This window comes from Paracoccidioides lutzii (assembly GCF_000150705.2).
Source record: "Paracoccidioides lutzii Pb01 unplaced genomic scaffold supercont2.3, whole genome shotgun sequence".
In the NCBI taxonomy this organism is placed as follows: domain Eukaryota; kingdom Fungi; phylum Ascomycota; class Eurotiomycetes; order Onygenales; family Ajellomycetaceae; genus Paracoccidioides; species Paracoccidioides lutzii.
In genome coordinates, this window is record NW_015440949.1 from 754,889 (window position 1) to 782,560 (window position 27,672).

The window sequence follows — 27,672 nt, forward strand, 5'->3', positions numbered from 1 at the left end:
TTTGTCATTTGCCTGAAATTGTCGAAGGCTTTTCCCGGCCCAGATGCTGCTGAACCCGCTGACTCTCTTTTTTTGGCTGCTGCTAAGACTCTGTTGATCTGTTCGCCCCAAAAAGGATTATTCTGAGGGAAAGCTTCATTTAGTATATTTTGACCTGCCTTCCTGCACCTCAAAAATATCTGGTATTATTATTATTATTATTATTGTTATTATTGACGCCCCCAACTGAAAATACCTGCATGTTGATTCGTCCCCAATTCCTGTCTGCTCCTGGCACCTGCATTGCACGGTTCGTCTCGACGCACGAGCTCAGTGGGACCAGGTTCTGGGTGTTTGTTCGCCGCCCGGCCGGATCGAAAGAAGTTACCCTAGGAACTGAAGATTTTCTCGTCGGCTGTTAACCACCTACCTACGCATCGGGGTGTCATTGGCGCCACCGCCGCAATGGTTTCACACGAAAAGCCATGGTTCAATCGTCGCCAGCCTCTTTCTTCGTCGACAAACCACTATTTCGGCTCTTAGAACTCGCAGCAAAATGGGGGAAAATTAATCTCGAAGTTAATATAACTAGATCACTTGTTATCATATTATCTAATAATACCGTTTTGCCATAAACCCAAGAAAAAAATTGGTTTGAGCAAGGCTTGCCGGACACATGAGGCGTCTTTCCCGAACAACAAGGGGCGGTGGGTCGCTCTAGCTAATGCCCTTGCAGTGTCTTGGATGCCCTCGCTCCGTCCCGGGTGGTGTGGGGGGTGGCAATGGAGGAGCTCTGGTTCGCTGCAGCGGGATCCCGGCACAATCCACTGATTGCACATCTCGTTCCTCCAAGACAGCATGGAGTTCACAATGCAAAGCCAGAAGTTCCTAGGAAATTGAGCCGTATGAATATGGATATGGCTGTGGTTGTGATGATCACAGAACCCTGGTGTAGCTGATACGATAATGTCTCTATAGGATTGTGCAATATTGCTTGTTGTCAACTGCATCATCACATTTCCGTGCATGCCTGAGCTCCTCTCAGCTGCTTTTCCTCAATCACTTCCCGCATCATTTCCTTTCTTTCTATCTTTCTTTCTTTCTTTTTTTATTTTATTTTTTTCCCCCCCCACGTCCATGGAAACATCATGCTCATGGCAAGAAAGCCTTTGGTCTCTGTGGGAACCTTTGCCTCCCCACTGCGGTCCTCACGTCCGTTATTCGGTTCCGGCGCAAGGACAATGGGGGCCTGATTTAATCTAGATGATCATGTGTACTTTCAGAATGTTGACAATGCAACGTTCAGTCTGTCTGCTGGTTTCTTCTTTGCTCCCGTTCTCCCATTCCGGATCGGACCCAACGAATCAATGCCTATATGCCAGCCTCCCGATGCGCCGTGGTTACAATCATGTCCACTACATATATAAGGAGTCTGGAACTACCGAGACTTTGATTCTGCTTTGATTCTGCTTTTTGTTTCCTTTGCCCTAGCACTCCCTTTATTCTGTTTTCACCCAGCCGTATTATGTACATGGGCATATCACGGTGTATGCGTTGACTTGTCTTGACAATCGCTTATCCTGATCAGATTTCAATTAACAGGCCATAAGAAGTTAGTTAAAATTTTTTACCCTCACTCTATTGCTTTTACTATTACCAGCTCTCCTTTCCCCTCTTCCGTTGCTAAACAGGTTCCTATACAGGTTGCCCTGAAGAAAGTACCTTTTCGCATCGCGGACTTCTTCAGCGTCCGAAATGCGGTCTCTGGGGTTTCTCTTCGCCTCGGCGATTGTGGCTTCAGTTGTGTGTTCGTCTGTACTAGGAGATCCCAACGGACCCCGAAGAGCCCGCCAAACCCTGGATCGTCGCCAACATGATCCGGCTTCTAAGGCTACCGAGGAATTTTTGAGCAAATTTTATCTCGATGATAGTGAAGGCTTCATGACGACGGATTTTGGCACACCCATTAGTGACCAAATTACCCTAAAGGCTGGGGGGCCCAGAGGCCCGGCCTTGCTTGAGGATTTCAAGTTCCGGCAAAAGCTAACGCATTTTGACCATGAGCGTGTACGTCTTTTCCAACCTCTTGTTTATTGCCTATATATGTTGTATACCATTGTGGATCGCATGCGCTAATCCAATTACATTAAGATTCCTGAGCGCGTCGTTCACGCACGAGGGGTTGGTATGAATGCTCTCCTGATAACTCCGCTTCTGACAAGCTGAAAAAGGACACTCGTTGACATAAGCAAACAGGTGCCCATGGTGTATTTACCTCCTACGGGGACTGGTCCAACATCACGGCTGCTGCTTTCTTATCCGCCGCGGGCAAAACAACTCCGGTATTTGCGCGGTTTTCTACAGTCGCTGGGAGCAGAGGTAGTGCTGACACTGCTCGCGATGTTCATGGTTTTGCTATCCGCCTCTATACAGAGGAAGGGAATTTTGGTAAGTTGGATGAGTTCAATCTTAACCCAAGAGAGCGATTAGTATTTTTGGACATTCTAACCTCCTATCATACAGATCTTGTTGGGAATAACATCCCCGTCTTTTTCATTCAAGACGCCATTCTGTTCCCTGATTTGATACACGCTGTTAAACCGCGGCCCGACAGTGAAATTCCTCAAGCAGCGACTGCTCATGATTCAGCGTGGGATTTTTTCAGCCAGCAGCCCAGTGCTCTCCATGCAGTTCTGTGGGTGATGTCTGGAAATGGAATTCCTCGCTCAATGCGCCATGTGGATGGGTTCGGTGTTCATACATTCCGACTTCTCACACACGATGCCAAGGTTACTTACGTTAGGTTCCGTTGGAGAACTCTCCAAGGAAAAGCCAGTTTGATCTGGGAAGAGGCACAGGCAATTGCGGGAAAGAATCCCGATTACCATAGAAAGGATCTTTGGGACTCTATCTCAGTTGGACGGTTTCCCGAGTGGGAGGTACGACGTTCCTAGTTATTAAGAGCAAATCCTGCATGCCCCTGTCTGTATAAATCGATTTGAGATGATCAAAAATCATGACTAACTTTAAACCTAACTTATAGTTGGATCTCCAACTGTTCCATGAAGAGGACCTACTAAAGCACGGATTCGACTTGCTCGATCCGACCAAATATCTCTCAGAAGAAATTGTCCCCTTCACCACAGTTGGGAAGATGACCCTGAATCGAAATCCGGTTAATTACTTTGCCGAAACTGAACAAGTTGGGGTAAGTCTGCTCCTTTCTTCATAGTTTTAACGTATACGCAGTCTAAAATTCTCTGCAGTTCCAACCAGGACATATCGTTCCCGGCATCGACTTCACCGAAGACCCCTTACTTCAAGGACGTGTGTTCTCCTACCTAGACACCCAGCTGAACCGTCACAACGGTCCAAACTTTGAACAAATCCCAATCAACAGACCTCGCGCAAAAATCCATAACAACAACCGCGACGGCACTGGTGAGTTTCTTTCTCTTCATTGGAAAATTGTATCAGAATGCACTGTCCATTCGCTAACCATTCAAACAGGCCAGATGTTCATTCATAAAAACAAACGTCACTACAGCCCAAACACACTGAACGGTGGAAATCCCAAACAAGCCAACCAAACGGTCGGCAATGGTTTCTTTACGGACCCTCACCGCATGGTAAATGGTCCGCTAGTGCGAGAGATCAGCCCATCCTTTATGGACCACTGGACCCATCCGCGCCTTTTCTTGAACTCGCTCACCTTGGTCGAACGGCAATTTGTTATCGATGCCATATGTTTCCAGACATCGAACGTGATGAGCGAAGGCGTGCGCAAAAATGTCGTCTTCCACCTAAACCTCATCGATCACGACCTAGCCGTGAAAGTTGCGAAGTTCATTGGCATTGAAATACCGAAACCCGATCCAACCTTCTACCACGACAAGAAGACTACACGACTCGGAACGTTTGGCTCCAATTTGAATAAATTGGACGGCATGCAAGTCGCTGTTCTCATAAACGGTGAACCGAAGTCTCTCGACGCAGCACGTCAGCTACAAGCCTTGTTTAAAAAATTTCATTCTGGCATCGATGTCCTTATAATCGCGCCTACCTACAATCCCAAACTTGGTATCGAGACGACATATACCAGTGCAGACGCATCCCTTTACGACGCTATGGTTGTCCTGGAAGGCTTGCCTAGCCCCAAATCTGTTCTGTACCCCCCCGGAAGGCCGTTTCAGCTCCTCATCGACTCCTATCGGTATGGAAAGACGGTTGGGGTAGTCGGCAGCGACAGTGATCAAATTGTTAAGAACGTCCATGATGCTAGTGGCATGGCTGCAGACAATCAGATGCCGTCGGGTGTTTTTGCCTCGGCTACTGTTGATGAGACGTTCGTGAAAAAACTCATTGATGGGTTGTACGTGTTCAAGTGGTTGGACCGTTTCCATGTTAGCCCTATGGTACAGTATTAAACTTGGATTCTTTAGATATGATTAGTGGATGGGAGGTAGAATAATTGTTATTCTGTTTGATTATGTTCACTCTTGGTAATATATTTTTTCTTTTTTTTTTCTTTTTTTTCTTTTTTTTTTCTTTTTTTTTTTTGTAATTAGCTAATTAAAGGTTGGAATTTTAATAGAAGATTTGATTTTAAGTTTATTTATAAAGCCAAGTATAGTTATATTTAAATTTTATATTTATAACTATTAATTATTAACTATTATTATTATTATTAATGTAATTAATGTAATCTACAAATCAAAGTAACACACAGATGAGAATAGCAACTTAGTTTTAAAATGCAATCATTCATGTAAAATCAATTACATCATAATATTCATGAATCATAAACTAGTTTAGCTAAAAAAAAAAAAAATCTAAATTACAGATTGCAAGGTTAACTATTGAATGAGATCAATTTCAAAGTAATCAAGCTGCAGTAAAAGCCTGTAATGTGAATCTTGAGAGTTTCAGATAAAGATATATCAGAAAACATATCAGGTAAAATTATAAGAAATTTGTTATTGTTGAGCATATATTGAACAAAATTTCATAAAAATTTTCTCCTATCTTTTGTGATGTGAGAGATATAATGAATCAAATATCTCTAATCACAGTTAATACAATATTGATATTTGATCTTTTAATTTTGTTATGTGTCATGACATATTTGTATCATATTTTAATTAAAGTATTAACTTTCAGAAAGCTTAGAATAATAATATTTATAATTTTGATAAGATGAACTTTATGATAAGATTTACTGAAACTCAATTAGTTGTAATAGATTTAAATCAGTTTAGTTAGAAAATTATAAATAAATTATAGTAATTATTGATGTCAATATATTGAGTTAATCATTTTCATCAGTTATGATATAAGAGTAATTGTAAGGAGATGACGCCGAGACAAGGAGTCAACAGTGCCGTCGCGTGGGTTGTTTGATGGGAAGCCGAATGGGTAGGCTTGACTAGATAAGGAAGCAGACGACCTTATGTCTTATACTGAAGGGGAATCTAAGTGATCAAAGATATGAATGACTAGATGGAGATTTGAATACGTTTTCAGGAACTCTAATATATTGAGAACGAATCGCTGACCCTCTGAACAGCGGGTCAGATAGCTATCTTTATAGGGTTTCTATCAGCCTTCCCTCCTTGTGAATGCGCTCAGATGCCATTCTATCTGATCAAGGAAGTGGCGATGTCTTTCATAGAGAGGATCATCTTGTCATCTCATACAAAGGCGAGACGATCACCTCGTCATCTCATACAAGGCGAGATAATCATCTCGTCATCGGGGGAATGTGAATATAGTTAGCGGAGTAGTGGCGAGCGCCGCAGAGAGATAGTTCTATGAATAGGAGATATCGGTGCCAAGACGATGTCTGTGGCTAGATCTCGTGATGGTGACAGTAATAATATATCATTTGATTGAGTATCTCATTAAGTAGTAATAACTGAACTACAGATCAGTTTGAGAAGTAACTTTTAAGTACTTCAATCAGTATACAGAGTTAAAGATCAAGAATTCTCAATAGTTTCTTATTCTTAATTATCATTCAAGCTATAAATTATTTAAATTTCAAAATTTATATTTAAAAAAAATAATACTATTACTCTTTTATATCTTTATATTTATCTCATCTTCTTCAGCTGCTAAAGTGAGCTATTATACAGTATTAAAGAAAACATATAATAAGCAAACTGAGATGCTTATATAAAATCACATCAATCATAATATATAGCTTAAGTTTTTACCAGCATTTCAAGTAGCATATGACATATTAATTATATCAAACAATATTTATAAAGGCTTTAAAGTATAAGGGGCTGAACCCCTAGATTCGCTCTGGCTGGCTGACTCAGCCTAGCCATCGTTTGCACGTGCGCACGTGATCATGCTACGCGAGCTTGCTTAAGCTCATGTTCTCATCTCATTCTTTTCTTCCCTTTCCCAAGCAATTCGTCCTTGTTATATAGGAGGACTAGCCTCTAGTTCTTAGAGCTTAACCCTCTACATAAAGATACTGAGCTCGTTCTATTTAATTTAAAAGCTATAATAATCTAAAAACTAAATATTCAGCTTTAGGTTTTCTCTCTATCAATTGAAGAAAAAGCATTTTAATTTATCAAAATATTAGAAAATAAAGTTAAAATAATATTTCAGATTGAGTTATAAGAACCGAATCATGTAATATTAAAATAGCTTATAAACATCATTTAATTATACAAACAGTTGATTAGCTTTTAAAAAATACTCAGAGATTAACAGCTCAACTTCAATGATATAAATAGAGAATGAAAAATTATGCAAGGTAAATGAGATTGCAACATGACAAAAACAACATAAAAAAATCAAATACATAGACATTAGACTCTAACAAAGAACAAAAGATCTTAGCTAATCGATCAGATTAATATTGATGCTCAAATTGTAAATGAAACATGACAATCACAGTCTTGATATGATGAGAATGCATTCATTTAAAGAACTCGACAATAGTGCAAATACTACATAGAGAAAGAACATCATAGAGAAACCTGTCCTCAGTGTCAAGCAGCTGAAATAATTGAACAATCTACATTATTTAAATAAATCAATTCAGTTGTTGTGTCAAAATCCTGATAATGTGCATTGAGATCCGTATAGATTTTGATGTTGTGTCACTCTCACCTGCGTGCCACTCTCACCCATGGATTATGTTATTATTATTATTTTTAACAAAGGACGGTGTAAAAGAATGTTGTTGAGAGTTAGCTGGAGATCAAGTCATTTCCAAATAGAGCCAAAGGTACGAATAGGAACTCCTTGATTCAATATGTAACTATGCCAAGGGGTAAGAATCTCATATCCTTTGCATATGCACACAATCCATGGATCTAAAGACACGACGAATAGGAAAATATTCACAGTTACACCTTCGCTACCACATCAAGTACCTGAATGTACGGAGCAAAGCATGAAAAATACATCTGAGCTAATTGCACCAGAAAATTGAATCCATTATTCACTTAGAAACGGAATCATGAGAACATAAGCTATTAATAAGAAAGAGCTAGCTGAGTACGTTTCAATGCCCAATCCAACAAAACATCTCTTATCCTAAACTACCCGTTCCGGCCTTTCCCACCGCCTGCATCGCTATGCTCGCCACCTTAACATTATCCTAAACTAATCCTTCCGGCTCTCTTGAGCTTTAAAAATAGACCATTCCGCCACAGTCGCTCCGGTTCCATTCCCTGCCACGCGATCTACAGCATTCAACGCCTGATTTCCCCATATAAACAATGTTGCGAAACGGGTGGCTCGCACAGGCTTGGCAAGCGTCACATTTGTTGTATTGGAAGTGTACGGCACTATGAGGTTTAGGTCTGTCGTTTCGGGATTGTAAGGGTTTGAGAGAGTAATAGTGGGGAGAGTTGTGATGGTAAGCGCTCCTGGTATTGAAGGGACAGATAGGCCCGCAGCTGACGATTTGTTTTTGTTTGTTGTATCCTGCTGGGTTGACAGATTCAAAGGCGTATCATGCAGCACGACCGCAGCTGATTCGGGGGGGCTTTGAGCCCAGTCAAAAGCGAAGCCGCCAATTAATGCCAGAGTTTCGTCATTTGGGATAGAAACGGTTAGAGAAGAGGTTGCGTTCGCCTTTGTAGGTTGCCATTTTGTTGCGGTGGCGCCATCGACGGCTGCGATGGGGAATTGGCCCGGTTTGTACTCGTCTGGGGACGAGACGGGTTGGCACTGCACCATGTTTCCGGGGAAGGTGGCATGGGAGCCGATTTTACGGTTGGGGATGGTGAGTACGCCAAAGGGAGGGAGTGAATAGGTGGTTACGTTTGACTCGGGTCCGACATGGACAGGAATGGAGGCGTTGGCGAACTTTTGATCTGCCTTTGGGAGGGGTTGGACATCTGACGATCGCCGGATGGTTGTATGCGTATAGTTCGACACGGCCTTGAGTGGCCAGCCGCGCCAGTAGAAGGTGCGGAAGGATAAATGTGGTATTTGAGGAGGTATGTTCGGATCTAGATGCAGGACAAAATCAGGGAGGAGACGCAAACCTAGATAGCCGAATAGGACGACTTGATTAGCCCCTCCGTTTCCAGTGAGGAATGGATAAGCCGGGTGAGTGCCGCCGTTTTCTAACCAGTTGTCTATCAACTGTTCAGAGAACTGGTAAAATGGGGCACGCATGTACGGGTCGTAGGAATACTGGGCATATGTGTACGCGGAACAACCAGAGGGTGAGATTTCGTTGGCGACAATGGAGAAGATTGCGTATGTCATTCCAGGACCATCTGGAGATTGCTTTGCAGTGTACTGAATTTTTGTCAGCAAACCCACAGTGGTAGAATTCAGCTTGCAACATACATAATCCAGATCCCGCAGCGCGTTGTCCCGCAGGTAGTTATTCGTATATCTCAACGGAAACGTATTCAGGACAACATCCGCTTGCTTCACTAGGGTACTGCCATTCATGGTTGTGTACTCTAGGGTAACGCCCGCGACCTGATCTCTCAACAAGAGTACATTCTCAGCCATTTCGTTCCACGTCTGGTTCTGCTCGAGACCAAACAGCTGGCGGAGAGAGTTGGCGTAAAGCAGCGACGTAGCCATCATGGGCAATGTGAATCCCCCGCCGTCAACATGATTAGCGTATTCGTCCTAATGTCAAGATCAGTTCAGACATCCCATCATACCCCGAGGGAGGTATATAAGAATAAATTGAATGACACTTACCGGGTCCGTCATGTTAGTAAGCGTCCATTTTGTCCCATTCTTCTCTAGGAGATCTGCATATAAGATTGCCATAGAATTGTAGATTGGGAACAGCTTCTCTTTAAAATACCCTGTGTCGCCAGTCGTCACCCAGTTATTGATCAGCTGCAGACCAATATCGCCGTTGAGATGGTACTGATAATCGAAACAGGGGCCGGTTCCTGTACAATTCCCAAACCGTCCGCTAGTCCACGGATATATAGCTGCGCCTTCAGAGAACATAGTCCGGTTCTTTGACGAGGTAAATGCAGTACGAATATTCTCAAGGGCTTGCCCATACTTAGCGAGACGGTAGTTTGTGAACGATTGGGCTGCCTGGGGAAAGGCGGCTACGAGCCCCGGTTGCATCCAAATATCTGCATCCCAGAAGATAAGACCACCATATGAATCTGATGTCAGGCCACCAACAGAAACGCTGCCTTGATTTATCGGAGAGTTGTTGACAGCTTGCATTGCATTTTCACTAACGGTGTTTTGGAGAAGGTAAAACGGATTTGTGACGGATGTAATGGCAGATCCAACAATGTGGCTATCTAGAGGGAGACAGCCCGTTTCCGGAAGAGTAAAGTTATCGACGGAGTGGTCGGGGAAAACCGTAGCCCACTCACCTATGTGAGACTCTAAAAGGGCTTCGTAACCAACTTTGGCGGCATTTGCAGATGCGACCTTGGCCACTTTCCTCGGGTTCTCAAATCCATCAGAAGACGCTACACCCACGTACTTGATGATGGCCACTTCCTGACCGGCGCGTAGCGTCACATTCACGGCCTGGGCGATAGACGAGTCATTTGTGTGAACATACGGTAGATTCTCAACTACTTTCAACGAGGCCAGATCCACATCCTTCGAGCCAGCCAACGTGGCATAAATGTAACTCGTAACGTTGGCGACACCTACTGGGCTAACGGACGAGTAAATAGCCCGTCCATCTTCACCTGAACCGACAAAGTACGTCCTTACAGCTGAAAAACCATCAATAACATTTACTACTTTCGCATATCCATCATCTGAGGGCGTAATGACAAGGCTTACCACCGCCTGGTTAACGTTCAACTTATGGGCGAAAAGTTGATAGGAGATGTCGAACGATATCTCCTTACCAGTCGGAGACCAGGTATATTCCCAGTTTAACAACCCGCCCCTCATATCCAAGGTTGATTTGAAGTTTGAGATTTCAGTTGAGTTGACGCGCGCGTCAAGATAGCTGTCATTGCCTAGATCAAGTATCAAACCACTCCAATGAGGGACTCCGCTAATCACACTCTCCCCACCGTACTGATTCATCCAAGGAAAATTGCTGCCATTGGTTTCCGGCTGCAAATCATAGAAGCCAGAAATTGTTGCGAAGGTTTGTCGGCGCGAGAATAATGGCCATCCATTTATCACATCCCCAGCAACAGGATGGTCGAGTTCAAAAAAAGGCCCCACTGCCGCAACGTTGATGCCAATGTATCCATTTGCGACGGAGCCGCGGGATTGATAGTGGCCTTGGTCGAGATTTGTCGTTGTTAATCGCCAGTTGCTGTTGTCCCAGGTGACTCCTGGAAATTTTGTGGGGTAGAGGAATTCAGGAAAGCCTGAGTTTTGTTTTGTGATGGAGTCAGAAGAGATGAGGTTTTTTGCAAAGACGCGAGAAACTCGCTCTGTGAAAGTAAGAGCTGTTATGGTGGAGCATCGCAAGAGGAGCCACAGGAAACTCCATATTTGAAGCTGTCGTGGAGTTAGTCGGAGGGCGCAGCGGGGCAGGGCAAAGGTTGATATGGCTTACATTGAACCGCATAGTTATCAGGCTCGTCTCCTTGCTTCCGGGAGGACTTTTCAGAGAACTGCAATAAGTTTACTTTCTAATGATCTATTTTATTGAAAAGATGCAATGATAATCTCCACTGAACCTCACACAAAACATCAGTGCTCAATTACATATTCAGAAAGACAAATGCCGAGACTGACTCTCAGCGGTACCCTGAAATATAGGATGAAAACTGAGGAGACTGTCAGCTTTTCAACCCCGCAGGGGAAAGAGAAGGCATTGACAAAAGCAAAACTAATAGAAGTAACTGTCAACATCAAATCCACCACAATTTAAAAGCAACTTGTTGGATAAACCACATTAGTCACTAGCAGCTTGGATAGGCAGAGAATTGAAAGAACTCGGATAATAAACGGGAAAAGTGGCGCAGATCAGTTTCCTGTGATGTAACCTCGTATCCTAATGTCAAGAATAATATTTTCGTGAATACTCAGCGGGGGGAGATATGTAAAGCTAAGTCATAAAACTAGGGGTTGAGAGCACAACTGGCAGATCAAGCAAGCTCTTGGACATTAATTGAAAAGTCGGAGAGAAGGCGATGAGGGTTTAAAGTACATACAGAGTTCGTTATCAACATTTTTTCTTGGGCCCTAAGAAGTGAACCTTAAATTAGTGGGGGGAATCAGAAAGCAAATCTATATACTCACCAACTAACAAACCAGGAAAAGGTGGAATCTATAAAGTATAACTATAATGATAAGATCTGAAGCTCAACTAACTATTATTCCAACTCAAAATTATCGACGCTCAACAACGTCGATATAAATTATATTATTACAGGATTAGGGCAGAGTTCTTTTATGTCCAAGCATACTGCAATTGCTGCTCTGTGGTAGAGCTTATAAATGTGAGATGAACCTAATAGCTGATTGTTCAATAGGCAATTTCCTCTTTAAACCCTTCTTCACATTGAATTCAGCAGAGAGATCTTGTATACTTTTGCTTTTTTTTTAACCAAAAAAAAAAAAAAAAAGTTAAACTAAATTCCAGAGATATATTCCAATATTACTTTTAATATCAGTGTTGATCATCTCATATTCAAAGTTGATAATTTGATCAAAGTCTTTTATCAATTCATGAAGAGGACAGGTTATTTTATAAGATTCTTGACCTTTGTTAATGAAATCAACCACTGAATCACTCGCATCACTGAACTGCTCATTTCTCTGCAACCCTCAGATCTTCTATCTCAATATTATTCAATTTTTCTTACTGTTACATTAAAGAAATGTCTTTCTTTCAAGAAAATTGAATTCAAATGATCATCTCATTCTATGAAAATAAACAATTTAAGTCAATAGATAGCAATGGTCTGACGGCGTATGGCTGCTGGGCTACGGAAGCTGGCATGGTCTGAAAGGGTAATTAGCAACTGCAAAGCAACGGCCTAGCAACCGCCCTATGGAGACTGCCTAATAACAGCAAGCAACCACCCTAGATTGAAGCCACAACAGTTAAAGCTCTTATGACAAGAACTTCTGCAGATTCCCCTTTCATTATACGAAGAGAGTGAAGTTTTAAACTATCATATAGATATGTGGAACGGGCGTGCTACCGAATACGGCCCTAGCACTTCCTTATAGAACAAAAAGACGAATTCGTTTGAGAAAATTGGAGGTAGGGCGTAAAGTTTTATATTAGGTCCGAGCGGAAGAAGGATAATCCGGTATAAGCAGTTGTGGTTACGAAAGATTACCAAACCAGGCGATAGCCTACTACAATAAGCAGCTTCATGAATTGAGAGTATTTCTTGCTTTTGAAGAGTGGAAATTGTGGGTTCAATTTTCTCTCTATTCCTATAGAGTTTCTTGCATTTATACTGCGAATTGATGGCTTAATCGCACGTTGAAACAAATGGGTTTGAAAGTTAAAATAATCAGTGGTGGATTAGCCATCGTCGTTATTTCTTGCCGCTGTCTTGGCCTTAGCTATTTAGGTGTCAGGGCTAGGGTTGGGATGATAAAAGGGGAAAATATAACTATGATACCCATTTATCGTGTATACCGGCCCTAGTGAAATTTTTCATAGGTTAATCATATTATTATCTAGTCTCCCTTCCCAGCCAAAATGTGAAAAACTTAGGTAGGGAAGACGACAACATGCTTGAAAGCGATACCATCCGTGGCTGATCGCCTGTTGACCATGACAACTCAATAGAAAGGCTGCCTTTCCCATTCGTCTCTCCCAAATGCGAAGTAGTATCTCAACCAGAAAAATATAATAACTGCTGTAGCGAAAGGTGCAGCTGTGGAAAAATATGCTCTGGGTTGCGCGTATCCACAATGAATGCAAGAGAGCCCTGGGAGTATTGAAGTTTCCTCAGAGGATGAAGTGAGCTCGTGTCCGCCGCTTCTTCTCGTAATAGTTATCCCATACGACGAATGATGGCACCATAAGCATGTAATCAAACGATCCAGGTGTACCTGCTCTCATCCAGGGTTAGCGGGCAGGCGATCATCGCAACACCCTCAGGATATCAACATATCATAAAATTGATAGAGATACAAAGCTCATCCAACAGGACTCGCCGTCTCGCCGGCATCATCAACTTGTCCTCCCGGATTACTGGATCCTTCCGCAGGATGCCCACTTCGCCGTCGTATCGTTGATGGCCTATTCGAAGCCGCAATCGCTCGTTCACCCACAAAGTTCTCACCAGTCCACTGGGACTTGCAAAGCGGACATGTGTCCGCCTTCTGGCGGCGAAAGAAGTTCTGTGTACAGATATCATGGAGACGACCTGGACAATGGCGTTGGGGACATCGTTGGCCCTACAAATGATCTCGTTAGTAAACCAGCACGTGCAAAAGAAATCCTATGTACCAGCAGCAGTAAGGAAGAATGAACATACCACGGTAATAATATCCTTACACGCCATACAGGTCTTAATCTTATCATTCCTGGGACCACCATCTTCCCCATCATCATCATCTACATCATTATACGTCGCAACCAACCAGCCCCGCAACTCCATCAACCCGCGGGGACTGAGTGTAAAATATCCCCTGCGGCTCTCTTCAAACCACCCTTCCTCCACCAGCTTCTTCATCATATCTTCTGCTTCACGTAGGCCCAGAGACTGAGCCGCACCAGCAATTGGGATCCCACCATTCATAGCGGTTGACTCGTGTCGATCGGCGGTAGTGGGCGCCTTGGCTAGCTGAGCGACCTGCATGGACGACACAGCCATTGCCTCTAGCCGTGAGGTATTGTATGTATCGAACATAGCATCAAGAACCCTTTTGACGAAGGCAATTTCATTGGCGTTGTGGGTGGTGGCTAGCTGGGTGAGTGGGTCGCTGGTGGTATTTACAAGCCCATAGATGATGGTATGATCTGTCTGATGCTTTGTAGAGCGAATTTCAAGATCGAAGGGGGAGATAGCAGTGTTGATGATAGCGATATTATTTGTTAGATCTGTCTGCGTAATGTCTTCAGGGAGGATGTCCTCGTTGTCTATGGGACATCATTCTCCATATTAGAGAACACTGCTCACGCCACAGTCATACCAAGGGAGGCGGGCCGTCAAGGGATGTACCTCTAGCAGAGAATATCGCAGCTAAAACGGGCTTTGCCTGCTCGAAAGTCATGGTTGAGCGAGCCATGAAGGCCTGAAGAAACGCGCGATGCGAATCATTGTAACTGTCGTCGTCCCTTGGCATCTTGACGAATGGGTTACAGTTTAACGTCTTATTGTCTGTGGGTTGAAATTTAATAATTTATTTTTGATTCTATTCGTAGGTGCCTAGGTGTAAGTAAGATTGCAGGTAAGCGGATTTGTCGGTAGCTGGAGTATTGGTGTATTGGTGTATCTGAGAATGTCTATTGTTCGGCAAATCTTCAAGGTTATTTTCCAGAGACGCGACGTAAACTAAATAAGCGCCTTAAGGAACTTCCACCTCCTCCGAAATTAATTCCCAATTCCCCCTCTAACTTTTGTATATACAAACAACAAGCTATCGCAATATGCAGAATATACGGAGTACTACTTCAATTAGCTTTTTGGATTCACAGGAATGGCCTATCACAATTACGGATGTGTTTCTGTTAAACCTTCTTCACATCACAACATCTTAATCTTGAACCAATGATTGCCAACATATGTACAAAGTCGGAATAGTCTTAAAGCAAATCTACAGAGCAGTATCTCACTACATACATAGTGAACCCTATATCCTTGTCTTGTCTCCTCCCTTCCCCTCTTCCAGTCCAAGCCCACTCACATCAGCACTCGTTTTGACTCCCCTCACCATCTCCGCCATGACTTTCCCAGTCCCCAACGACATCGAAATACCCCATGGACCATGACCCGTCGCCATAAACACACCCCCAGAAGGTCGGATCTCGCGCCCCAAAGCCCAATTCCCAACTTGCGCAACAATTGGACGCCCACTCTCCGTCCATGGTCGGAAACACAGAGATTCCCGAATGATTTCCAAATCGTCAATATTCCCATCCCCTTCCTTGTCTCTGCTCTTCACGTCTGGATCACACCGTCCCATCAGCGTCACTGCAGCTTTCCTCACTCGATCCATTTTATCCTTCTCCATCATGCCATGAGCATCGCTCGCAAGTTCCGGGAGGGGAGTCTCAGAGCTATTTAGGCCGGCTAGGTATATCTCTGCTCCTGCACGCGAGAAGGCTTCGGGGCTAAACCCGCAGGAACGGGGGTGAGTAGTGAATACTGCATGCCCAGATCCGTTGTATGTGTCTCTTTCATGCGATAATGTTAAACGTGAAGAGCGTAGGAGGATGGAATAGCCGGACAAAGAAGTAACAGGGATTCGAGTAGTGGAAGTCGGGAACAGGGTTTTGAAAGCGCGTGGTGTCCATGCACCAGCAGCAAAAATGAGATTTGTACATGGAATTGTCCATTGGACATTTGTGGTCTGATTTTGAAGCTTTACTCCTGTAAGAGAACCGGAGGCATGGTCCTTGACGAGGGAGATTGCCCGAGCGGGGTTGTGCACATGCACTCCGCGCTCAATGCATTTTGTCAGAAGGAATTGACACAGACGTAGGGGGTCACTAGATGGTATTCACGTATATTAACAACGCACAACTCAATCTCCAACAAGCTTTCAAAAGAAGAAAGAAAATCTTACACTTGCGCCGCCCCTCTCTCATCACTAATTCTCTCCACAACCCCGCCCCTCTGCCTCGTCAACCAACACGGCGACGCATCCGGCTCCCCTTCCCTTTTCTGATCCGCTCTCACTGCAACCTCTGCCCGACTAGCTCCCTGCCGCAGCCAATCATGCCCACTGGCCGATATCTGTCCATCATCATATTGTAACTGAAGCCCGACAGCAGTACTACGAATATATCCCCATTTCTCATACCCGCCGTGCTCGCGTGCAAGCTGCTTATGCAGCTCGAAGGAGAGTGCGCCGAGAGCTGCAAGTTCGGGAGAGAACCAATCCCGGGCAATGAAACCGGCAGCGTAACCCGATGCGCAGTCGAAGAGTTGGGTGCACGGGTCAATTATATGGATTTGTTGGCCCTTTGTAGATTCGGAAAGGTAGAAGGCGGTGGAGATGCCAATGATTCCGCCGCCTATTATTACAGTTGACATCGTTCGGGTGTCTGTAAAACTTTTCGGGGTTCAAAGGGTCGAGTAAACGGAACCGCTAATCGTTGGGTGTAAGTATATATGTAAACTAGCCCAAAATTAAACTCCCGCCTCTTAACTATTCTCCATCTCCTAAATATGCTGCTGGTTTTCTCGCTGCCCTCCTTATTTTTCTCACTACTATTCCTACTGCTATTCGCCCTGGTATTCCTGCTCACAGGGATTTTCTTGTTGTTCCCCTCAGGGCCACCATGACCTATAACTAAGGGTGAATTTGTGACTTCAGAATGTATCATACAGATCGGCCGTATTGTTTCAGAGTTGGCCATCCAATCCTCTGCAGAGTGAGCATGGCAAAATTGGAAGATTCGGTGGATCTGCGCGGCATCGGGATAACCCGAGTCTTGAACCCTTTGGGAGGGCCGTATCTTATCTTAACCCCGCCACGAAACCATCATTCCGACAACAACAGCATTGCTTGGATGCCTCAGACCCCAGTGTCGTATAGAATTAACGTCTATATATATGATATTAGGCATGTAATTAAGCAATCTCATCTTTCAGCCCCGCAGTACAAACACATTTTCATTGATCCCGAATCGGAATTTCCTCTGACCGCCTCTCCACACAATTGAAGGTAATAGAGAACGCCATCGCTTTGCAGGGCGTTGGAATAGCTTTCAATTAACGTTCTCTTCTGTTTGTAAACACCTTGGACGTGGAATTTAGAAAGCAGGTCAATCCCTAAAGGGTGTTGCCCTTTCTTTCTTTCTTTCTTCCTTTTTTTTTTTTTTTTTTAACCCTCGTAACCTCAAGTGTTTTTACATGTACTAGTTGGGGAATTTGGTTCACACATAATTAAACCGTAACAAATATTATCTCCACCACACATATTAGTTTCTAACTCTAATTTGCATAGGTTCATTCAATCCATTCAATAAAAGTAAAAAAAGAAAAAAAATTGCTACAAAAAAGGATATTTCAAATTCTAAATACACATATCTCCAAAATCCCAAAGTCACATTAAAAGGAAAGCACCGGCATAACTCCGGATAGCATATAATGAAAAAAAAAAAATGTCAGCCAAAACCATAATCGTCACAGGCGCTTCAAGGGGAATTGGCCTTGCCATAGCACACTACCTCCTCCAGTGCCCGGTTTCTCACAACCTAATCCTCCTCGCACGTTCGCAGGCGCCACTTCAACAACTACAAGAGCAATACGGGGCTAACCGCGTCGAAGTCCTCACGGGGGACTTCGCGGCCGGTTCTTCACCATCGCTGGCCGAAAGAGCAGTGGATGTGGCGCTGAAGAGGTTTGGAAAACTGGATGGGTTGGTTGTTAATCATGGGACGTTGGGACCTGTGACGAGGTTGGAGGATTGTGATTTGGACGACTGGAGGAAAGGGGTGGAGGTCAATTATATTAGTGTGGTTGGGATTGTGAGTCTTTCTCACTTTTCCTTTGAAATTTCTTGCCGTTTGGTTTGGTGTGCGGTTTACGATCGAAAGGAAAAAAGGATGCGTAGATCTGGGAGAGAGGGAGAAGACATTCTGTTATATTTGCTAACCTCAACTATCTCTAGGTAAAAGCAGCAATCCCGCATCTACGAAAATCCCTTGGAAAAATTATCTTCACCTCTTCCGGGGCTGCGACCTCAGCAACAACTGGATGGGGACTCTACGGCTCCACCAAAGCAGCTATGAACCATCTCAATATGACAGTGGCACAGGAGGAACCAGATATCACGTCCATCTCAATCCGGCCAGGGATGGTCGATACAGAGATGCAAGAAGAGCTACGAGCGAAACATATAGACGTTCTAGGGCCCGTGCAAGGGAAAAGGTTCGTCGATGTTTACAAGGAGGGCAAGTTGCTCAAGCCAGAGCAGCCAGGTCATGTTATTGCCAAGCTTGTGCTTGATGCCCCGCATACGTTGAGTGGGAAATTCTTAACGTGAGTGTACCTTGCTATCGCCAGTCCTCAAGTCTCAAGCATAATGCTGACTCGAGAACAGGTGGAATGTTCCTGAATTGGCTGCCTTCCAAGACTAACTGATCGATCGATCTGTGGCATTGGATATCTAAAACTAATTTAGCATACCAAGTCAGCAAGACTCGAATCGCAGGACAATAAAAGCAAGAATATAGTTGACAAAGAAAAAATAAATCAAAAGACATCATTCGAAAGATGAAAATGGACACATGTATTAAGCATTAGATATCAGAGACACCTTTATATTTAGCATGGAGTGTATGTTTTAATCATTTGTCTCCAATTTAAGATGAGGTGGGTACCGAGTGGGGAGAAGAAGGAATTTAAGAAATCAATATGCAACCTACCTACAAACGATCAAAATATGTTTCCACATGCTTCTCGCTTGTGTCATCTGTCCTAGAGCCAATTGTATTCAACTATTAGTAAAACCCCCTTCGGTTTTCCATTCAAAACATCATCTCCAATAATGAACACAGGTGGGCGGTGAGGTTGTGTCAGAACGTAATCGCAGCTCTTCATTGAACATCGGCATTTGATAGTACACGAAATGATGCTCATCACAATAAATTCCCATAAATTAAAACACGAAAAACATTTTGTTTTGTAAACGCATACAATCATCAGCGGATCAATTGACCATGTAGAAAATTGTTGCAGCCTCAATGACTGGACCAGAGGCACACGGGGCACATTGTGCTGCAAAATGGCAAGCCTAGATGTATCTGAATATTTGTATATTAGTAGTGGTTTCCTAACGAAAACAGGAGGGGAAACATGTGCAAATGACAGTGGTAGAATCCTCGCGTAGAAGGGAGACTAGGATCAGAAGTCCGTTTGGCTTGGACAGGTAAATCACCACGGGAGTTTGTGCTCGATGGTATGATAGGGGCGACAACAAAGTTCATCATGGTAGTTGAAAAGCAAGGAATGGAAAAAATAATTGTCAGAACATACCATTGTCAGTAGGTGCATTAAGCAGGAGGCATTATATGAATTTCTTCAAGTTCAGCCATTCGGTGTCGTGGGAAATGCAAAGAATGAAGAAAAGAGAAAAAGATTTTGTGTACGAAGAAGTTTCCAAAAACAGAAATTTATGAGATGACTGCAGCTTAGTCATCACAAAAAGCGGTGAGTTTGAAGTTGGCACGTGACAAGGCAGAATATTTGCGACAATCATCGATTAAAATAAACGAACCTCGAGTCGCGCCCTGCATAATCGGTACATATTTGCACCAACTCGACCTCGGTTCTCGCCAACAACGACTGCTTTTCTTGGTAGTGTACTTAATCAGTGACCTGAACTGATTGTCAGCTTTCATTTCTACATCTTAAATATGTCAGACCGAGAGTTTGGAGGTATTTCTCTACTTAGCGCCTCGTCTACCCTGATCTCTCGAAACTAACATTGACTGGTACAGGCAACGATGATCTCTCCCTCCCGAAAGGTACCTTGAACCCAAAAAAGATTGAGCTCCTGTCTCGATATTGCCCTGTGCAAGCTATTTTACGCTCTTCCATTTCCTTACACTATTATTTCAGCCACTTTGCATACAACCATTAAACTAACAGCCCTCTTAGCCACTGTCCAAAAAATAATTACAGAGATCTTACCCCCTTCGTCGGGTCAGACTTTCGCAAAGGATGCGCGAGACCTACTCATCGAATGCTGCGTTGAATTTATCACGCTAATATCCTCGGAGGCAAACGATATCAGCGAGAAAGAAGCAAAGAAGACAATCGCATGCGAGCATATTGAGAAGGCTTTGACGGATTTGGGTTTTGGAGAGTATGTACCCGACGTGCTGGCAGTAGCGGAGGAACATAAGGAGCAGTTAAAGGCGAGTTACTTCTTTTCTTAAAAATAAAAGAATTCATTCCTAAGGCGATGCAGGGAATGAGATATCCTATCTTGCGTCCTTTTCTTCAAATTAAGTATACTGACTGACGTCAACTACAGACCCGTGAGAAAAAGGTTAATAAGATGGAACAGAGTGGTTTAACTGAGGAAGAGTTGCTTCAGCAGCAGCAAGAGCTCTTCCGCTGTGCGGGGGAGAAATATAACGCTGGAAGCTGAAGTCGATGGGCAAACAGGGTTCTCGACTCCGTTGCTATCTTCTTAGGTATGTAGTATGTCCCTATCTCCTTTCCACTTTATCTCTCCTCATTTTTATGCCCAAAGCTAAGCTTCCTTCCCAGCACCAATATATTTAAATATATTTAACTAACTTACTTCCCGGACGTTATCAACAAATCACGATATAGGCGATGTGATTGGCCCTCCCCCTTCCTTTCCTCCTTGAAACAACACAGACTCCTGCTGGAGTAAATAGCTGTCGCCTCATCGCGACAACAATGCCCATTTAGGCGCTTTATTATTTTTTTTATCATTTATTTATTTATTTATTTATTTTTTTTTTATCGTCCAACGACTGGGTTTAAATGAAATTGATGAGCACGTGATGAAGATCCGGGGGAAATTATTAGATGGGCGCAAAGGAGCACGGAACTGGCTTTTTCGTTTTCTTTCTTTTGCGGGATGCTTACAGGCGTTTGGTATTCGAAGTGTATATAGTAATGTGTGTACATGAGTTCCTTCCACTGGCGTTCCGGTTGTTGCGGACCCTTTTGCTTTCTATTTCAACTGGCTGCATGATGATTGATGATGGCATAGTATATTTTACTTCTTATGTGTTTTTTCAATTCTCAACTTTAATTTCTGCAATGGAACTGCGGACGTTCATAATACCGTTCTTATTTCCACTTTGTCCGTGGGCAAACCGCCTAGCTAAATGAGTAACCTCACTTGTCTAGACGTAGCGGAAACAACATAAAAAGTGTTTGGCCAATAAGCATAGATCACTCCATGGGTATGGAGCTAGCCACCAGAAGTTGTGCAAATGATGGAAGTGAAGAAGAAATTAAGAACCAAAAAGGAATAAAAAAAAGATCATAGTTGATTGGCGCCTGCGAACCCCAAAGCCGTTCCCATTCCGTGACCAATTTCCGAAATCATCTTTTCATACATTAAAAAGCCCCGGTCAAACCAGAAAAGAACTAAAAAACAGAATACATCACGGATCTGAACCAAACCCCTGGACCCAATTACAGAACTACATTTTCACAAAGCACAATCGTGAATTCCCCCCGGTCCCGCCTCATTATACTCCACCCGGCTCAAAAACCCTTTGCTAAGCCCCTGATCAATAACAAACACCACTTTCGCCGCAACTTGCGCGCCTAGAAACGTCGCCTCTTCCATACCGACATTTTGTCCGCTCGTCGATGCCGCTGTCCCGGGAAGTAACGAGACCCCATTTGCCAAAACAGCTCCCGATGATCCCGCCGCGCCTGCACCACTGGCAGCAGCAACTCCACCGCTACCACCCGCGGTGCTACCCCCTTGATTCTTCCATTCCGGAAAGTATTCTGGAGGCTTGAGGAGGTGGATGGAGGTAGGTGTTTGCGAGTGGCCAGTTGAGCGGTGGTGGTGGGCTACTGCGGCGGCGTTGTTATTGGGATCGTTGGAGTTGAGGTGGTTGGGGGTTGCAGGGTTGTTGGCGTGGGTGGCAGCGACGAGGAGTGGGTTTACGCCATGGGCAGCTGGGTGGTGGAGGAGGCCTGGATTCTGGACATGGGCGGGGGTGTTTGTGCCGCCCGTGGGGAGGGGTGTGGACATTTGGGAGGGCAGTTCGGAGGTGAATATTGTGCCTGAGGAGGGAGAGAGGACGTATTTCTGGGTTATAGTGGCAAGAAGGGCTTGGGGAAATCCTGATTTCGTATATGGGGTAAGTAAACGCTTGGTAGTTGTTGTGGAGAGAAGATAGAAAAAGACCGGACTAACCTTTCACCATGCTGCCATTTCCTAGAATGATGAAGGAGTCCCATAGCTCGCTACGCTTGGGCGCATCGGGGACGGAAAGAATGGTGTGGTGGATTTGGGCAGCAAGTGTATCCAAGATACCATAACTACCCAAGTCCTTGGATTTCGTCTCACTGGGTGTTAAGGCTAGGAACCTTTCAATGCCAACCTCAACATCGCGTTTCTGTCGAATATACTGGGTTGTGGTGTTTTGCGTGTACCCATCCTTGGGCTCAATTCGAACAAACTCATGATACTGGAATGTTGCCTTCTCTTTCTTGTAGTTGGGCAGCCGGACTGGTTTTCCCGTTGCATCAGTTGCCCCTTTCTTAGCGGCTGCCCGTTCTGCCTTTTCTCTCTCTCTCCTGGCAAGGAACTCGCTTGTGTTACCGCTGCTGACGATAGCCGCAACGTCGAGAATGCCCTCATCCTCTTCCACGTCCCCTGTTCCATTAGTTGTTTCTCCCCCCTTGCCTGAAATGCCGATGCCAGGCTTCGCCAACTCCTTATTAGCCCCCGCTACTGTGCTAGACGTATCTGACAAATTTGGTATTTGCGAGGTAGTCTCCGAACTTCCCGGAAGAGGTACATTCGCAGGTAGAACTTCACAGATACTGCTTTTCTTCAGCTGCTCACACATATCACGTGTGAAACCCTTGGGGCCCAATAATTCCTCCAGCCGGTCCGTGATCGCTTCACCACCACAGTTGGGCAATGCCAGTCCTCTGCCATGCTCATTGACAGCAAAATCAGTCACTGCAGTGACGTCTGCCTTGCCATGACCAATGTCGATAACGGTGGCATTCGCAGTACCGTACGCATAGCAGACAGCCAAAGCAGAATCCATCAGACAGAACGCTGGAGTCTGAAATTTCTCAAAAACAAACTGGGTGATTACCTCGCGGTCGCGTGCGGTCCACACTGGCTGTGCAATAAACATGATGGGGGTATGGAAAGGTGGGCTGAGGGTTTTGAAGATGTGGGACAGGAGAGCAAAGAAGCAAGGCCAATCGACTATTTCGCCGTTTCGTATAGGATACACGGCACCTTCGTCTGATGTTGGATCCTCCTCGTATGTCACTTCTTCCTCCTCTGGCTGCCCAGACGGCGCAGCGGTTTCCTCCTGATCATTTTCAGTGTTTGGTTGGGCTCCGTCTGCTTTTCCATCTTCTGTTTCGCCTCCTGCAGTTGCGCCTTCAGCGGTGTCTTCTGCCTCGGTAGCGTCTTTCATTTCAGTATCCTGTTTAGATCCAGCGTTCTGATTCGTTGGCGCATTATTTGTCGCAGTGGACCCGTCAGCTGTGGTACCGGAGATTGGCGCAGTCATACTTTTTGTAACAATCTTCTCGCGGACTTTGAACGGCTCCCATTCGCCCTTCTTCTCAGCGGGGAACATGCGAGTTGGGAAGCGGAACTTTGCAGGCGTGAAGGATTCAGGTAGACCTAATTGCGCCAGGGTGGTTTGCGAGCCTGGCGCAATGATCTGAATAGTGGAAAGTTATGGTATCAGCTGGAGCTCACTAAAGAACGTTTTCGCAAGGAGGCAGTGTGGGCAGGTTAGGATAGACGTAGTACATACCAGGATGTGTTCATCTTTGAATGCCGGCATGGTGGGCTGGCTGTGCTGGGAGTTGGTTCAAGCAGGTTGAGCTTGCGATGTGCTCGGTGTGTTAGGTTGCGTGTTTTTGACGCGGACAAAAGAGAAATCTGCCGCGATCCTAGGGTGGCCGAGAAGGGTTTAGCGCGGTAGACATACAGGACAACTTCCACTGCAGAGCACAGAATAGACACCGCAAAATAAATAAAAGTATGAGAAAATACAATGAATTAACTCAAGAACAAAATATTGTGATAGTTATGCTATCTGTTACTGCATATAGATATGTACATACTTACCTTTTACGGTATCAGCTTAGTTTCTCAAACAATTGGTCAGAATCATCAAGAGACCTCCATCCTCCTTGTCCAAAAAGAATAAAAATAAAAATAAACCCTTCAATAATGAATGAGCAGAAATTGACAGGCATACTCTGTAAGCTTCTATATATTATATACATCAGTGTGAAATTGAAAACTAATACGACATCGATTAGATACTGTACATAAATGCAGAGTATGTACATACATTACAAATGCGGGGTTGTCATTTCATAATGTGAACTGCGCATGCAAGCCCTACCTCGCGGCAGGGGCGTTAGGCTTGAAAAAGGAACGCTGAATAGAAATAAGAAAATTCCAAGTAGAACACACAGGTTGTGGGGGGGCTAAGGGTTCATTATCACATTATCCGGGAACGAATTGGCGATAAAAGATAGAATCAAAAAGGCAATTTGCTGATGAGATTGTGTTAAATCTATAAACTTGCGGAGGCTTACTTGTTACCTTACAGATAAACCGCAAGGAATCCAGGTATGAGAGCAGTGCACGCAATGAGCGCTGTGTGCCAATTCAAGACGCCACTGCGCTGAGTGGCTACGGAACTCGAACTCCTGGGTGGGACAGCAACCAAATCGTTGCCCGTGCCTGGAGTTCCGCTGCCGTCGTTGCCTCCACTGCCACTACCATTGCTACCGCTAGTTGGCTCTGGTGGATTTGTCGCGCTTGCTGGGGGATCATACGTTGCTGTGGCGGTGTAGGCACGGAAAGAAGACGAGGCATCCGCAGAGTCGGATCCATAGAAAGAAATGACACTTGTTGTGGTGGTCGTCGTGGTTCTTCGAACTGTGATTGAGGTGTAGAATATGACTCGGTATGTCCTGTCAGGGGTTAGCGGTCTATTGAGATTTTGCCTTCTGCGTCTTCAATGCAGATGCAGACCTGCGGATGAGAACGGCAGTTGCAGGTAAAAAGAGAAGGGCACCTACCAGGTTACCGTCCAAGTATAATACCCAAAGCTTGAACCACTACCCAACGTCCTTGTCTGAATCGGTGGGTAAGTGATGGTTTTCCTGGAACCGCTGCCACCAGATCCACCGCTGGAGCCGCACTGGCCCCGTGGGCAGCATCTAGGGCTGCCGTTGATTAACCAACACTCATACCCGGCATTACAATGCCTGCCAGCCGTGCGACAGCATTCCTCGTTAGCATCAATACAGCCGTTATGACAGCATTTTCGTCCTGGTCTGCAAACAACGCCACCGCCGCAGCAACTCCAACTTAGCGAAGGGATGCAGGTACCATCAGAGACGCAGCAGTATTGTGAGCACCTTGCTGGACAGGCGCGTCTCATCAGTGATTGTAGATCTCCAGTCTCTGGAATAGACATGCTATCAATGGCGTCTCTTGTGCTCAGAAGAACACTGGGGGAGTCGGGGACCAATTGGCCAGCCTCTAGCGCAGAGGTTGAGGCGGAGAACGCGAGGAACGCGAGATTTATGAAGTTGGTCCATGAAGGCATGCTTGCGTTATGCGCTTATCAACTAAATGTCCTAAAAAAGAGTGGGATATCCTTGAGATGACGTTTTGAGAAAACTGAAGAAAGCCGATACAGAAGCAAAATGGGGTGGGAGCCCCCCATTTTAAAAGCGAGCTCGAGAACAAAACGGGAAATTTTGAAATTTCTTTCATTGCCAGAGAAGCCTAGCTTGGAGGCTAGTCAAGTTGCTCCCGCTTGAGAAATTTGGCGGATTAAAATGGAATACGAGAATTTGATGTCGATCTACGAAGACGGAAGCAAAAATTTGATAGCATCCAACCAATCAGCTGCCGGCGTGCATGGGCACATTGCCATGTTTTGTTTATAATGATACGACAGTAAACGTTACCCGACATAGAGACTCAAAATACGATGATTCAATGAAAAGAGCCGATATCGAACTTTCGGTTCTGGCGCGAGGTTAATGGGTCTGCCGATTGGCTTCCACAGAGTTGCAACTTGCAGGTAACTGTTACCCCGTAGTTGGGAGATACTCCTGTGTGCGGCAACAGAGCATTAAAGAATCATTTAAATTTCGTACGGAACGTCAAGGATAATGGGTTGCTTGGCGCGGCTCCGCTTTTGAGGCTCAGACCTCGCTTCGCGATGACTGGCGAAATTTATATTATCACTGGGTTCGCTGGCATGTTTATTTTAACGTCTCTTCTCCGCTTTCTAGACAGCCGTCGTATCCATATACAGTGTTTACTTGACCCCAACTGCGACCGCCCATGACAGCAACTACCCCGGAATTAAAGGATGCTCGAATGCATTCAGCAAAGCCGAATAATCAGATCAGGTGTGTACCATGAAAGACGGAAATCGTCTGCACGTTGCAAACACAATACCATGCTTCCATACAGTGAAGAACCCCGCGGCCTCGGAAAATGAAGACAACCAAGGAGTGTCCACTTGTCATTTCCTTCTTGCTGGTAGTTTCCCCCTCCTCTTATCCATTTTCGAGTGAACGTGTCTGTCAACGTTGGCGTTGTCAAATGGCGGACGTGAGCGATTCTCTCCAGAACTTAATGCTCCAGCACGCCAGGTTTGATACATTCCTCAAACACTACCTGAATCGAAATATCACCGCTGATATCCTTAGCATCTACCGTGGCCTCGAGCCGCAGAAAGGCATTGGTGAGGATGGTGTGCTCGATGAGCCGGTCCATCTACCCCCGCCGACCATGGAAGCTGACACCAGCCACCTATCTTGAAGATCTTCCCCAGAGAGTTAAACATCTGAAAAAGCGCTGTGACTTCGCTGCACGTTGGCTCCGGGGCCGGATGGGACAAAGTACCGGCGAAAGGCTAGGAGGGACGAGCAATGGAGAAAGAAATATCACAGCCGGCTTGAAAAGCACGAGAGGCAGGATAAAAGACATAACAAGGCCAGTCGCCGGCCCCCGCAGCGAGAAGCAACGTGCGAGAATCCAACTCAAGCGTGATATTCTGGAGCGATACCGACCGGAAGAGCCGGTAGTAGACAGTCAGCGGCAGGTCTCCGGAAAGGTGGTCGACAAGGACATGGAAAATGAACTGGTGCGGTCAGAGTACAAGACGCCCGAACAGATGATCGTGATTGACGCGGTCCTAACGCTGCCACCAAGGGTCCCAGAGGGGGAATTGCAAAGGCAGATCACCGCCATCCACGGCGTCAGTGTATATTATGGTGCTGGAGAGCATCCCCTCTGCCGTCGGCGTGGCCGTGGCTCCAGCCGCAAGCCCATCACTGTGAAACCGACGGCTGTCAAGGCGGAAGTGATGGGCCAACCATAATCTAACATTGTCCTCGAATCGGTCAT

At 44.9% G+C, this 27,672-nt stretch overlaps 9 protein-coding genes across 9 annotated transcripts; 4 read left to right on the plus strand and 5 right to left on the minus strand.

The window, feature by feature from the left end:
• Positions 1–1,734: 1,734 nt before the first annotated feature.
• Positions 1,735–4,406, plus strand: PAAG_01553 (catalase B; the record flags this gene model as incomplete). The annotated part of the gene is made up of 7 exons (XM_002796499.1): positions 1,735–2,046; positions 2,131–2,164; positions 2,236–2,427; positions 2,503–2,918; positions 3,023–3,187; positions 3,246–3,420; positions 3,490–4,406. The coding sequence occupies 7 exons, from the start codon at positions 1,735–1,737 to the stop codon at positions 4,404–4,406; spliced, it is 2,211 nt and encodes a 736-aa protein (XP_002796545.1).
• Positions 4,407–7,608: 3,202 nt separating this feature from the next.
• On the minus strand, positions 7,609–10,996 carry PAAG_01554 (acid trehalase; the record flags this gene model as incomplete). Its single annotated transcript, XM_002796500.1, has 4 exons — positions 7,609–8,757; positions 8,809–9,102; positions 9,178–10,926; positions 10,985–10,996. The coding sequence occupies 4 exons, from the start codon at positions 10,994–10,996 to the stop codon at positions 7,609–7,611; spliced, it is 3,204 nt and encodes a 1,067-aa protein (XP_002796546.1).
• A 2,540-nt stretch (positions 10,997–13,536) lies between these two features.
• PAAG_01555 (hypothetical protein) lies at positions 13,537–14,688 on the minus strand (the record flags this gene model as incomplete). The annotated part of the gene is made up of 3 exons (XM_002796501.2): positions 13,537–13,797; positions 13,878–14,482; positions 14,565–14,688. The coding sequence occupies 3 exons, from the start codon at positions 14,686–14,688 to the stop codon at positions 13,537–13,539; spliced, it is 990 nt and encodes a 329-aa protein (XP_002796547.2).
• Positions 14,689–15,195: 507 nt separating this feature from the next.
• PAAG_01556 (FAD dependent oxidoreductase superfamily) lies at positions 15,196–16,601 on the minus strand (the record flags this gene model as incomplete). Its single annotated transcript, XM_002796502.2, has 2 exons — positions 15,196–16,054; positions 16,132–16,601. 2 exons carry the CDS (start codon positions 16,599–16,601, stop codon positions 15,196–15,198), a joined length of 1,329 nt encoding a protein of 442 aa, XP_002796548.1.
• A 1,073-nt stretch (positions 16,602–17,674) lies between these two features.
• On the plus strand, positions 17,675–18,652 carry PAAG_01557 (short-chain dehydrogenase; the record flags this gene model as incomplete). The annotated part of the gene is made up of 3 exons (XM_002796503.2): positions 17,675–18,040; positions 18,184–18,554; positions 18,616–18,652. The coding sequence occupies 3 exons, from the start codon at positions 17,675–17,677 to the stop codon at positions 18,650–18,652; spliced, it is 774 nt and encodes a 257-aa protein (XP_002796549.1).
• A 1,278-nt stretch (positions 18,653–19,930) lies between these two features.
• On the plus strand, positions 19,931–20,670 carry PAAG_01558 (hypothetical protein; the record flags this gene model as incomplete). Its single annotated transcript, XM_002796504.1, has 4 exons — positions 19,931–19,952; positions 20,015–20,041; positions 20,175–20,404; positions 20,554–20,670. The coding sequence occupies 4 exons, from the start codon at positions 19,931–19,933 to the stop codon at positions 20,668–20,670; spliced, it is 396 nt and encodes a 131-aa protein (XP_002796550.1).
• Positions 20,671–21,714: 1,044 nt separating this feature from the next.
• PAAG_01559 (hypothetical protein) lies at positions 21,715–24,064 on the minus strand (the record flags this gene model as incomplete). Its single annotated transcript, XM_002796505.1, has 3 exons — positions 21,715–22,364; positions 22,438–23,938; positions 24,035–24,064. The coding sequence occupies 3 exons, from the start codon at positions 24,062–24,064 to the stop codon at positions 21,715–21,717; spliced, it is 2,181 nt and encodes a 726-aa protein (XP_002796551.1).
• Positions 24,065–24,838: 774 nt separating this feature from the next.
• Positions 24,839–25,852, minus strand: PAAG_01560 (hypothetical protein; the record flags this gene model as incomplete). Its single annotated transcript, XM_002796506.2, has 2 exons — positions 24,839–25,211; positions 25,320–25,852. 2 exons carry the CDS (start codon positions 25,850–25,852, stop codon positions 24,839–24,841), a joined length of 906 nt encoding a protein of 301 aa, XP_002796552.2.
• A 1,013-nt stretch (positions 25,853–26,865) lies between these two features.
• On the plus strand, positions 26,866–27,646 carry PAAG_01561 (hypothetical protein; the record flags this gene model as incomplete). The annotated part of the gene is made up of 2 exons (XM_015844379.1): positions 26,866–27,016; positions 27,087–27,646. 2 exons carry the CDS (start codon positions 26,866–26,868, stop codon positions 27,644–27,646), a joined length of 711 nt encoding a protein of 236 aa, XP_015701287.1.
• Positions 27,647–27,672: the final 26 nt, after the last annotated feature.